This window comes from Oncorhynchus mykiss, chromosome 11 (genome assembly GCF_057628025.1).
Source record: "Oncorhynchus mykiss isolate SJ-2025 chromosome 11, ASM5762802v1, whole genome shotgun sequence".
NCBI lineage: Eukaryota > Metazoa > Chordata > Actinopteri > Salmoniformes > Salmonidae > Oncorhynchus > Oncorhynchus mykiss.
The window spans coordinates 14,947,794-14,959,616 of NC_143032.1; the positions used below are offsets into that span (position 1 = coordinate 14,947,794).

At 41.0% G+C, this 11,823-nt stretch overlaps 1 protein-coding gene and 1 non-coding gene across 5 annotated transcripts in view; one reads left to right on the forward strand and one right to left on the reverse strand.

The window, feature by feature from the left end:
• Positions 1-3,870: 3,870 nt before the first annotated feature.
• Positions 3,871-3,956, forward strand: trnay-gua (transfer RNA tyrosine (anticodon GUA)). Its single transcript is given in 2 exon segments — positions 3,871-3,907; positions 3,921-3,956. It is a non-coding gene; the product is annotated as a tRNA-Tyr (tRNA).
• Positions 3,957-4,074: 118 nt separating this feature from the next.
• LOC110535328 (dnaJ homolog subfamily C member 5) overlaps positions 4,075-11,823 on the reverse strand; it is a 41,721-nt gene continuing 33,972 nt past the window's right edge. For 3 of the 4 annotated variants that reach the window (XM_090189512.1, XM_090189511.1, XM_021620263.3), the window contains 5 exons: positions 9,107-9,150; positions 8,517-8,639; positions 6,458-6,671; positions 6,173-6,347; positions 4,075-4,788 (listed from right to left, as the gene is read on the reverse strand). In XM_090189512.1, the coding sequence (XP_090045638.1) occupies positions 4,700-4,788; positions 6,173-6,347; positions 6,458-6,671; positions 8,517-8,623 (585 nt within the window). In that variant the 5' untranslated portion in view covers positions 8,624-8,639; positions 9,107-9,150 and the 3' untranslated portion in view covers positions 4,075-4,699. Of the gene's footprint in view, positions 4,789-6,172; positions 6,348-6,457; positions 6,672-8,516; positions 8,640-9,106; positions 9,151-9,295; positions 11,820-11,823 lie in introns of all 4 variants that reach the window. The other variant, XM_090189510.1, reaches the window with a different exon arrangement.

Below are 11,823 nucleotides of genomic sequence, written 5' to 3' on the forward strand. Positions count from 1 at the left end.
ATATCAAACTATACCGCAATAAACATAAAAGTTCAAATGTTGAAACCATTGAGCGCTTTTGACAAAGAAGTGACAGTTTGACATGACAGCCCCATGGACAGTATCCTACACACTAAAGCAAGGCCATTGAAAACCTACTGTAGGCTAGTGGCTAAGGAAGTCATTTTGCCATTCCATACCCCAGGTTTTTGATGAAATGACGCCAATGGCTATGCCACCCAAGATTTTTATAAAAACCAACCAGCTGGCCTCCCGAGTGGCACAGCATCCTAAGGCTCTGCATCGCAGTGCCTGAGGCGTAACTACAGACCTGGGTTTAATCCCAGGCTGTGTCACAACTGGCTTTGACCGGGAGTCCCATAAGGCAGTGCACAATTTGCCCAGTGTCGTCCGGGTTAGGGGAGGGTTTGGCAGGGGGGGCTATACTTGGCTCAAAGCGCTCTAGTAACTCCTTGTGGTGACCTGGGTGCCTGCAGGCTGACCTTGTCGTCAGTTGAACGGTGTTTCCTCCGACACATTGCTGTGGGTGGGTGTTAAGGAGCGCGGTTTGGTGGGTCATGTTTCAGAAGACTCATGACTCGACCTTCGCCTCTCCTAAGTTGCAGCGATGAGACAACATCTTAATTGGATATGACGAAATAAAAAATAAAAACATTTAACTACTAGATTTTTTCCCCAGAAGAGTTGCAGCCTCCTTTGTGCTCTGTGGAACTTCCTGAGTAATCGATCATTCAATTCTCCCCAAAATCTTCTTGTAAGATCCCCCTGCTTCATCTGTGCCAACTGAACACGTTTGTCAAAGTGTAAAATTTGTTCTCGCATGTAGCTGTGGACGCACCAAAAGTCAATCCATGTGTCAGTGCAGTAAGCATGGTCGGCATAGCGGAGAGAGGCCCAGAGAATCGTTGCAGGATAGCAAGTGGGGTCCATTTGACCTAATTGGAGCAGGAGCGGGCGATTTCAGTCTGCAAAAACTGGCGAGCGACACTGAACTCAGCTTCCACCAAATGTGTTTTGCTTTGATCCAGTAGTGCTTTCACCAACCTTTTTTACAACTAGAAAGTCATGGCTCTCTGGGTCAAGGGCACACAGGGCCTCCACCAGTTGGCTGTTGTGTTCGCTGAATCATTCTGACATTTCACCAATGACAGCATCCAAGAACAGTCTTTTACACTCAGTCTCTTCTCCTCTGTCCTCCTGGCCTACTGTACTGTTCACCATGTATTGCTGGAAATGTATACGTACATAACTTTTTTGTTGGCTTGGTGCGTCAGTGCCACTGGCACTGAACTGCGCACAAATGTCTTCTCAGCGCACTCAAATGCACTACGGACAACTTTGACTCCAGTGTAAAGATCTGTTGCTTTTGCCTTGAGCAATTTGTTTGGAGAGTTGATAAGAGTGAGGATTCTGTGCGCCATGGTGGCTTTAAACTTAAAGCTGGGTCTGTCACTGCCTTCAGCAGCCCTGTAGCCTCGACTCTTACTTCTGTGTTGTACAAACACATGCATTTGGTGTCAGAGAGGAACTTCACAATGCTGTCACAACTTTTAACAACCACTGAGACAGGAGCCAGGCTTTGTTTGGCTACTTTGGAGAAGTCCATTTCTGATATCCATTGTGGCAGTGGCAGATTAGCTGGTTCGAGCTAGCTAAATAGGCAAGCGTTAAAAGACCAACGCTTTTTTACAGCGAGCTAAGAAGCTAACTAAACTCCGTAGTGGTGGGGTTTGATGCTGAGTTGAGTGAAGCAGCTTCAACGGTAAACTTGACACCGCCCTTATAAATCCAAATAAAATATTACAGGCGGAGGCATATCACATTATTCACTTCTCACAGAAGAGAAGCGTTTTTTCCTGCTTTTTATGGAAACCCAATGGAATCATACCTAACCGCCACAGTGGCTTTCCATAGCCCCCTACACACATCGTGGCGCCCTCTGTCCATTGTGCTGACACAGCATAGCGGAGATACAGATTTTGCGTCAACCTGTCACTCAATATTTTTTACTTTTTTGCTCTTTTTATATAGGAATATAAAAATGAGGGGCACAAGTTTCAACTGAGGGGGCTATAAGCCCTCTTCTGCCCCGTTATGGAACCGGGCTCGGGAAATCACCTCTCCCGTCTATTATGCATACTCACATTCATAATGCAGGGTGCAGCCTTACCTATGGATTGTGGATCAATGAAATTGGGTATCAGTCTACTTAGTAACACCCACAGAACACAACTGTGAAGATAATACACAAATATTAGCATCATAGTTCAGGACTCTGAAACCACTGTGAAATGAGCCACATTAAGCTTAACAGTCAACCTACTATATGTGTATTGGACATTCAAATTGCACTGTACAGGATTGTGGATCAATTAAGTATCAGTCTTCTCAGAGAACACAGCTGTGAAGAGGTTATACAAATATTAGCGCCGTAGCTGTTATTAAGGGACTTTGACTGTGGGAAATCACCTCCCCAGTCAGCCTATTGTGCGTATTGACATTAAAATTACACTGCACAGCCTTAACTGTGGATTGTGGATTAATTAAGTGGTGTATCAGTCTACTCAGTGACACCCACAGAACACAACTGTGAAGAGACAAATATTAGTGTTGTAGCTCATATTTGACTTTTTTAATGTGAAATTAACAAATTATTGTCTTTGGTTGCATTTATATAACAACATTCTGATCTTGTTAATGATTATCTAGTCCAAATATGACATGATTCCACTATTTGTAATCAGTGGTGTAAAGTACTTAAGAAAAAATACTTGAAAGTACTACTTGAATGCTTCGCAGGACAGGAAAATTGTCTATTTCACACACTTATCAAGAGAACATCCCTGGTCATCCCTACTGCCTCTGATCTGGCAGACTCACTAAACACATGCTTCGTTTGTAAACTACACAATTAATGTAAATGATGTCTGAGTGTTGCTAGTATGCCCCTGGCTATCTGTAAATAAAAAAAAACAAGAAAATGTGCCATCTGGTTTGCTTAATATAAGGAATTTGAAATTATTTATACTTTTCATTTTGATGGGGTAACATCTCACAGCAAGAACTAGCAAATCTGGTACAGTCCACGAGGAGGAGATGCACTGCAGTACTTAATGCAGCTGGTGGCTACACCAGATACTGACTGTTACTTTTGATTTTGACTCCCCCTTTGTTCAGGGACACATTATTCCATTTCTGTTAGTCACATGTCTGTCGAACTTGTTTAGTTTATGTCTCAGTTGTTGAATCTTGGTATGTTCATACAAATATTTACACATGTTAAGATTGCTGAAAATAAATACAGTTGACAGTGAGAGGACGTTTTTTGTTGTTGCAGAGTTTAGTATGCATTTGCATCACTTCCAGTAAGGGACTTTTATTTTCAAAACGAACCGAAAATTCCACTATTGTGGTTAATTCTAATTGTGGCTAGCTTCACATATGTGGCACTTGCAGTCTCCGGTTCACAGAGTAACATTGTTGCTTGCTAGCTTCTATGGAAAATGTAGGCATTGACAATGGTAAATTATTGTTACAGCTAGCATACTTTTAGGATACACATGGTCATATTATCTTCGACTTGACTCATGCTAGCTAGCTAAGTGTGTCGAATGGGTTTGAAAGTCGTTGGCTAGCTAGCTACTGTAACTAGCTATGTGCATAGCTAGATAGCTCGTTTGTTTTTATACTTCATTTAAATATGTGACTGCTAAAATGAGGTCAAATAAACTATTTTGTAATTGAAAAATGTAGGCTAATAATACATTCTATTTAACCCAAATTAATTAAACTACACAACTTAGCTAGAATGCCGAGCAGAAAAGCCCCTCAATGTATAAATCGCCCACCGCGACACTTTTGCATGTATCCCCTTCGATAGCTCAGTTGGTAGAGCGGAGGACTGTAGAGGTTAAATAGCGATCCTTAGGTCGCTGGTTCAAATCCGGCTCGAAGGAGGACATTTTTTCTTACCTGATTTGTGAAACTATTAACAATTGATACACACTGATGTATATCTTATCTACATGTTTGAAAACTGTCAATGTGGTTTATAAAATAGATGCCAAAGTAACATTTCAAAAAGGGCAGTCTTTATTGCTCACATGACAAAATCTCTCAATTCTTTCACAGCCACAATTTTAAATGCACAATTCTAGGGATACTTTGTATTTTGTTAAGAATAAATAACAGACAAAAACAATGCACACAAACTAACACTCATTCAGAATTTACAAAGTGTAGTCAAGGGGTGGAATGTAATTGGAACCCTTTTGGGATCTACCAGGTCAAGGAATGAATCTCATCAGATCCTGGGTTCAAATACTATTTAGGGTATTTAAATTACTTTAAAATACATTTGGAAGTAAGTAGATATGTTTTATTTGAAAAGACAAGTAGTTGAATATTGGAATGCATTTGAAAATACAGAAATAAAATGACTCAAATACACTACCATGCATTTAACCCAGGTATTGGAAAATAGTTTTTGAAACAAGTTAAATAGTAGGCTATTTATAGGAAATTATTTGAAAACTTTCAAATACTTAGTTGTAAGTGATTCAGGCCACATTATTTTTAAAAAATACTAAAATATATCGAAATAAGTATTCAAATAACAAATACTCAAATACAGGTATTTAAAGCCAGTTCTGGAATCCCTATGACATCACCAGTCCTCCGGTCTTTCTTCTTAGTTGTGTTAGGTATAGGCCCGTCGTCCGTCACCAATCAACCCGGTCCTCTCGCTTGCATTGGTTGGCTGCTGTATTATGGGGACGTCGTCAGCGTCTGGAGAGGGTAAGATCAGCTCATCAGTGCATCCGTTTACGTTGTTGCAGCATGTTGCACAGAACTAATAAAATATGTCATATCCTCCAAAATGTTCCTAAAAATAGGCCTAGGACACTATCTATAGTATAGCTGATCCTGTTGAGACTGGGGGATGTCTTGACTGTCCTGTTGTGAGGGGGTGACGGCTGCCTGTGTCAAGCCTCTTACCTCCTGCTGCCGGTTGTCCTTTTGGCACCACAGACTGGGCACACTGTCAGGCTGGCTGGCTTGAAGGGCAGTTTTACAACTTTGGTTGTAAAGTCCCCGTTAATCAGTTCAATTACCCTGGGCTATGCCTACAGTAGGAGGTCCTATTCATATTCATAAATTCTCCCAATAAATATGTTATCATAAGCAATGTGTTCTGAAGCCAAACACATGAGTAGGCCTTCTCATCATCCTCCCATGGGGGCTGAGACTTTGCAGTGAGTGCCTGAAACCAAGCCCATTGTTTCCCTTTAATCGTGTGATGGGGCTCAAAATAACTGCTATGGAAACACATTTAGAGACGTGACTCAGAGGCAGTAATTATCAGTTGTATCTGAGAACTGCAGAGACATGGGGAAAAACACACACCCCACCTCCCACAGCTAACTGGCACCAGAGCAATTTATCATATCCAAACATCTGGCACAAATATATCAAGTATATTTATTTTCATTAACTGGCTGACTTGGTGTGTTTGAGAAAACATATTTAAAGTTCATCTGTGCCATTCCACTGTCTTTGTGCCCTAGCATCAAAGTCACTTTGCAGCATCAAATGCTTTTCCATTAATAGATGAGGTAGTATTGATAAGGTAGGAGAGTGATGTAGGCAGAGCTTATTAAGGAGGTTGCTGCTGTTGTTGTTTCAATAGATGAATAATAAAACTGCGAGCTATTGGCTAATTCTGAAGCAGTGAGAGATAGTGTGTGAGGCTTGCTCATGGTAGAAGTTTCCCTTAGACACAGATCTAGGATCAGCTTACCATCCTAGAGTCCCAACCTTAGCCATTAGGAATGTGAAATGCAACACTGATCTCAGATCATTGTCAAAGGGCAACTTCATCCTTCTCAGTGGGGCTCACCTTGTCTCTCTGTTACAAAACCCTGACCATTGTAACTGTGCTGTGTCACTTTTATCTCTAGCTACATGTACATATTACCTCAATCACCTCAACTATCTCATACCGCAGCACATTGACTTGGTACCGGTAGCCTCTTTATTGTGTTACTATTTCATTTTTTTGTGTGCTAATTTTCTTCCTTTTCAACTTTGCGGTGTTGGGAAAGGGCTCGTTTCACAGTAAAGTATACACTTGTTGTATTCGGCACGTGACAATGTTATTTAATTTGCTCACCTGTCTCCATGTCTGTGCGGATCTGCTCTTCCAGGTCTTCAGGGGACACGTAGGTGTCGGGGTCCTCCTCTCCAGGAGTTTTGGGTTTACACTTCCCACAGCAGCAGTTGAAACAGCAGCACAGGCAGCAGCAGAAGTAGCAGCCAGTTAGCACGCCGCAGACCGCAAACAGACCCTGTGTGGAGGATGGACATAGACCATTCACTATTAACACATGAACATAGACTTTCCTTTTTCACACACACATAAACACACACACACACACGCGCACACACACAAACCCACCTTTGCCCACCAACTGGAAAGCATGAAATAAGCATTGACGTTCTCCTCTCCAAACTGCTGTGCCACGTACAGACCGAGGGAACCATAGCTGTCGTAGATGTTCCTCTTGGAGGCATCTGACAGCACGGAGTGGGCATTGTTGAGCTCCTTGAATTTATCTGTGGCGTTCGGGTTCTCTGGGTTCTTGTCTGGATGATATTTCAAAGCAAGTTTTCTAAATAGTAAAAAATATTACGAAATTGAAAAGATGATGCAATCCGAAAGGCTTAGCTAACAGAAATGTTGTTTTCATTGTTACTGTCTTGTTATTTCATGGTCTTATCTAATGCGTTCAGTAAGAGGCAGCAGTATTATCTCCCATTAGGTGGGGTTAGTAGCCTGCTCCCTCACACCCATCAACACACACACCTGCCAGGCATTGGTATATTAGTTCAATGAGCCCAAAAAAGTTGTAATAGCATGTATAGTATTACAAATCACAAATCTTACAAATCTTAAGTCAGGCTCGAGAATATGTAAATATGTAACCTACAGTATATAACTGAAACACTGAGCTAAATGCTGGTGCCCAGTACTATACATGGTGTACCAGTTTGCCATTTTGGCTTCAACTGCAGTTGTTTGTTTTTTGGCATTAGGTCCATTGGAACCCTTGGTTGACAGATACCATGAAATAAATATAACTACAGTCACTTTTACATTATACATTTTTTCTCACTGTCTTTTTTTGCTGTAAATTATAATTTCTCATCAACATTTCATGAAGCACGTCTGCTTGTTTATTTTTAATGAAGCCAAGAGGCTCTGAAAATGCTGCTATGATTACATATTCATTAACCACAAACAAGGGCTGTTCAAACGCTAACCATTTGGATGGTTCCTGAAAGTGAATTCCAATTAGAGCAATTAATTAAGAACTACTAATTGTGATGGCATCTGTATGACTCGAAGTCTGAAGTGAATTTATATTATAAGTCATTAGATTCTGACTTACTACATGTTGGAATGCCTTACTACATAATGGAAATGTATTGGTGAAATGAGAGAGAAGTCAATGTATGAACGAGGGCTTGACAGATATACTTTGACTGAAATGTAGGTTATAGGATAAAATAGTTATCTTAAACAAAATCTACATTCAAATTTAGAATTACATTACTAAATATAATTGATAATGGCTTGGGTTAAGACAATTGATTTGGATTAGGTCTAAGCATCAAAGGTTCCTTTCATACTAACATTATTACACAATAACCATATTAAAGTTGAGTACTGAGACCAGTGACTTTTATCAGCAGCTCTCCATATTATAGGAAGTCTGTCCTGCTATTTTATTATAAGGTTGAGGTACTACTTGTTGAGTGGGTACATAGCAATTTGTCTGCTGCAATAATGCTAGGGTCATACAATTCCCAACAGGTTGTGACAAGCTTCCAAGTACACCCACGCTTGTGTGTGGGACACGTGCACACACACACACACACACACTTGATATGAACTGAGTACAACGAGGGGTACCATCTGTTCTGTAGTATTAATATTTTAGTTTTATGGAAGTCATATTGTATTCATGCAGCTGTCTGACAATCACTTGCTGTGATTCTAAAAGGTCTTGTAGCAGTCAGTCACTCTGTCTCACAAAGTTATTATTTTTCTACATCTGTGCCACATTTCCCCTGAAAAACATCCCATTAAAATGATTCCCTCTGACCTCCATAGACATTGGTTGTTACATGACGTTTGTTTGTGCATGGTTACAGATCAATGTATAACCTGCTACGATGAAGAAAAGGATCTTTGTTTACAAACCAAAATCCAACAGAATTACAGTATTTTGAGTTATATGGATGAAACGTTTTACAAGAGTCAACATGCTGAAGGGTTGTTGTCAGTGCTGTAATATGCAGTCCAGTTTCTCCGTTAAGGCATAAGGTTATATGTTACTCTACAAAGCCAATGACTCCAAGTGGTGGGTCCTCGTACATGCACAAACACACAAGGAGCAAGGATTTTGTGTGCGTGTGTGTGTTTTTGTGTGTGTGTGTGTGTGTGTGTGTACCTGTAGGACTTCTTGATGTCATCCGGTGTAGAAGTCTTGTCGAGGCCCAGGACTAGATAGAGGGTCTCTCCTGAGGTGGACAGGGAACGTTGCCTTTGCTCTGACATCTTTTCTCACCATTACCTGCACAACACATCAACCACAATGATTTTCATATGATACCTGATGTTGACTGTGCGGTTGTTTGGCTGATCCACTGATCTGCCAGTAATTGTATACTGTTCACACAGCATCTCTATTCATTATTGATAGAACTGTTATAAATATTAATTAAAAAACTTCCCACAGGGAATCTACAGTTCAATTGTTCCCCAAACTCTCCCTCACTATGTTTTATCTTCAACACTCTATTCGATCCAAGAGTCACTAAGTCACTACATTGTCACTGAGTCACTACATTGTCCAAATTCATCAGAGAACACCAAAATGAGAGAACCCGTCGCCTTACTGTTGAAACATGGACTAAGACCTCAAAAACCAAACAACAGAACTGAAAAGACTTAAGATACATTTTTGCCAAACACATCCACTGCATTTGTCCACAGTTATTCCTATCTCTGTCTCTGACTTTCCCGTTCCTCTCCTCATACCTGTTCCTCTGTCCAGGCCGTCAGCTCCAGTGCTCCAGTCGTCCCTGGGAGAGACAGACAGGTCAGTGGAGTCAGGTGTCTGCTCTGTGGAGGACTAGATCAGTGGATGAGATGAATAAAACATACAGGCAGATAGTCATGGGCTCACATTTCAGCAGGCCTCGCAGCCAGTGGCCTTAACATTGTTACCTGGATGCGTTGGAGTTTAAAGGGGACTCGGATGTAGGTCTACTATACTGCAGGATACTGAGGTGTTTGGGTGGAATAGATATGGTGTCAACCGGTTGATGACTGTCTGAGAGGATGGTGAAAGATAAGGTAAAATATTTAACGTAATGTTGTGCTGTTTAGTATACTATCTGTTCAGTAGGCTCGATAGGTTTCCACCATGGTTTTCACAAGAACTCTGTATTCAGTGACACAAGAGCACCACCTACTGGAACATAGAAGAAAGGTAAGAAAAAAAATGTTATCCTGCATGAATACTCTTTTTCCACAAGATGGCGATACATAAATGCAGATTTTACAGATGAACATGACCAGAGGTAAAAAAAAAAAAAGTAGCTCCATAAAGGGTTTGCAGGTGGACTCAAAGTTTACCGTAACAATATAAATAGTTTTCACCTCAGCTCAGTGTATATAAAGACTAATGATAGCAATAGTAAAAGGCAAGATGGCGCTGACAGACATGGCAGCTCTGGTTCTAGTTCACTAAGTGACTTTGCAGTATTTCGTTTTTTTGTGTGTTCTTTTTTACATTATTAGCCCAGAACGTTTGTTGTTTTACAAGCATTTCACTACATCCACAATATCATCACCTAATTATGTGTATGTGACCAATGCAATTTGATTTGATATCTAATAATTTAGATAATAATTTAGATAAGGTAAAGTTATCAGACCAGTGATTCTTTCAAGGAGTGGCATATCACAGTTGTAATTTATTGTTTATGGTGTTGAAAGTCCATAGAAAACCACAGATTGGCATGGACTGGAATCAAATTTTATTGAAGGTTAATTTCCTGATAAAAAAACAGTCATGTTTATTGTTCAAGTCTAGTCAAATTAAACGTGTGGACCTATTACATCTGAACATGTTATATAAGGAATGACACTTTTTGCCAATAGTCAGTTGCTCTTATCCAGAGGGGCCCACTGTATCATCAATTAGCGCTAGCGACTCCTCTGGTTCCCTAAAGGCTGTCACAGACAAAGGAGGAGGGGTGGGAGGTGTGAGGGGATTGCAACAAGATACTTGTAGCTGCTTGGGGAATCAGCAGGTATGCGGCTAACCTGTCCCTGGACTCCATGCTCTGTAGTCCGCGCCCCCTGGGCTTGCCGAGTGCCTGATGCAGCTGAGCATTTCTGCTTAGGGACCAATATGTGTGTGCTATAAAGGAACTGTTGGAGGAATTAATTAACAAATGTTTTCCTTTTTTCCTTTCCCACAGACAGTCACACTCACGGGAGTGTGTACACATACACACACATGCATGCACACACGCATGTAATTTTAGAGTGGTTGAGTGGTTTGTTGAAAACACTTAGTAAAAAATACCAAATAAATACCAACCTCAACTACACTTTTTGAAATGTGTATGAAAAAATGTAGTTTATTAATCACCACAGCTAGGCCCAGTCATTCTGACCCGTTAGAACGCCACCAGTCGACATCTAGTCTAATCTAATGGGTCTGGATTGGCTTGTCCTTTGCTAAGGTTAATATGGGGTTCTACTATCATGTGCCTAGTCTTCGCTGAGGGTAGTGAGGTCTGCACAACGCATCACCGGGGGCAAACTACCTGCCCTCCAGGACACCTACACCACCCGATGTCACAGGAAGGCCATAAAGATCATCAAGGACAACAACCACCCGAGCCACTGCCTGTTCACCCCGTTATCATCCAGAAGGCGAGGTCAGTACAGGTGCATCAAAGCTGGGACCGAGAGACTGAAAAACAGCTTCTATCTCAAGGCCATCAGACTGTTAGACAGCCACCACTAACATTGAGTGGCTGCTGCCAACACACTGACTCAACTCCAGCCACTTTAATAATGGGAATTGATGTAAAATATATCACTAGCCACTTTAAACAATGCTACTTAATATAATGTTTACATACCCTACATTATTAATATCATATGTCTACGTATATACTGTACTCTATATCATCTACTGCATCTTTATGTAAATCATGTCTCACTAGCCACTTTGAACTATGCCACTTTGTTTACATACTCATCTCATATGTATATACTGTACTCGACACCATCTACTGCATCTTGCCTATGCTGCTCTGTACCATCACTCATTCATATATCTTTATGTACATATTCTTTATCCCTTTACACTTGTGTGTATAAGGTAGTAGTTTTGGAATTGTTAGTTAGATTACTCGTTGGTTATTACTGCATTGTCAGAACTAGAAGCACAAGCATTTCGCTACACTCGCATTAACATCTGCTAACCATGTGTATGTGACAAATAAAATTTGATTTGATTTGATTTTGATTTGGCACACTGTTGATTCAGTTGCCTGGAAAAGACGCAGGACCTCCCAAGGAGTGTGATTGTGTGGAATTGCATTGAGAGTGCCGTAGAAGAGAGGGAGGGAGGGATGTAGTGGAGGAGAGGCCAGAGGGGTACTCATTATGCCCCTCAACTGGCATTCAGCCTGACTGTTGCCATGGTACAGCTCAGCCCTCAGTTCTCCTGC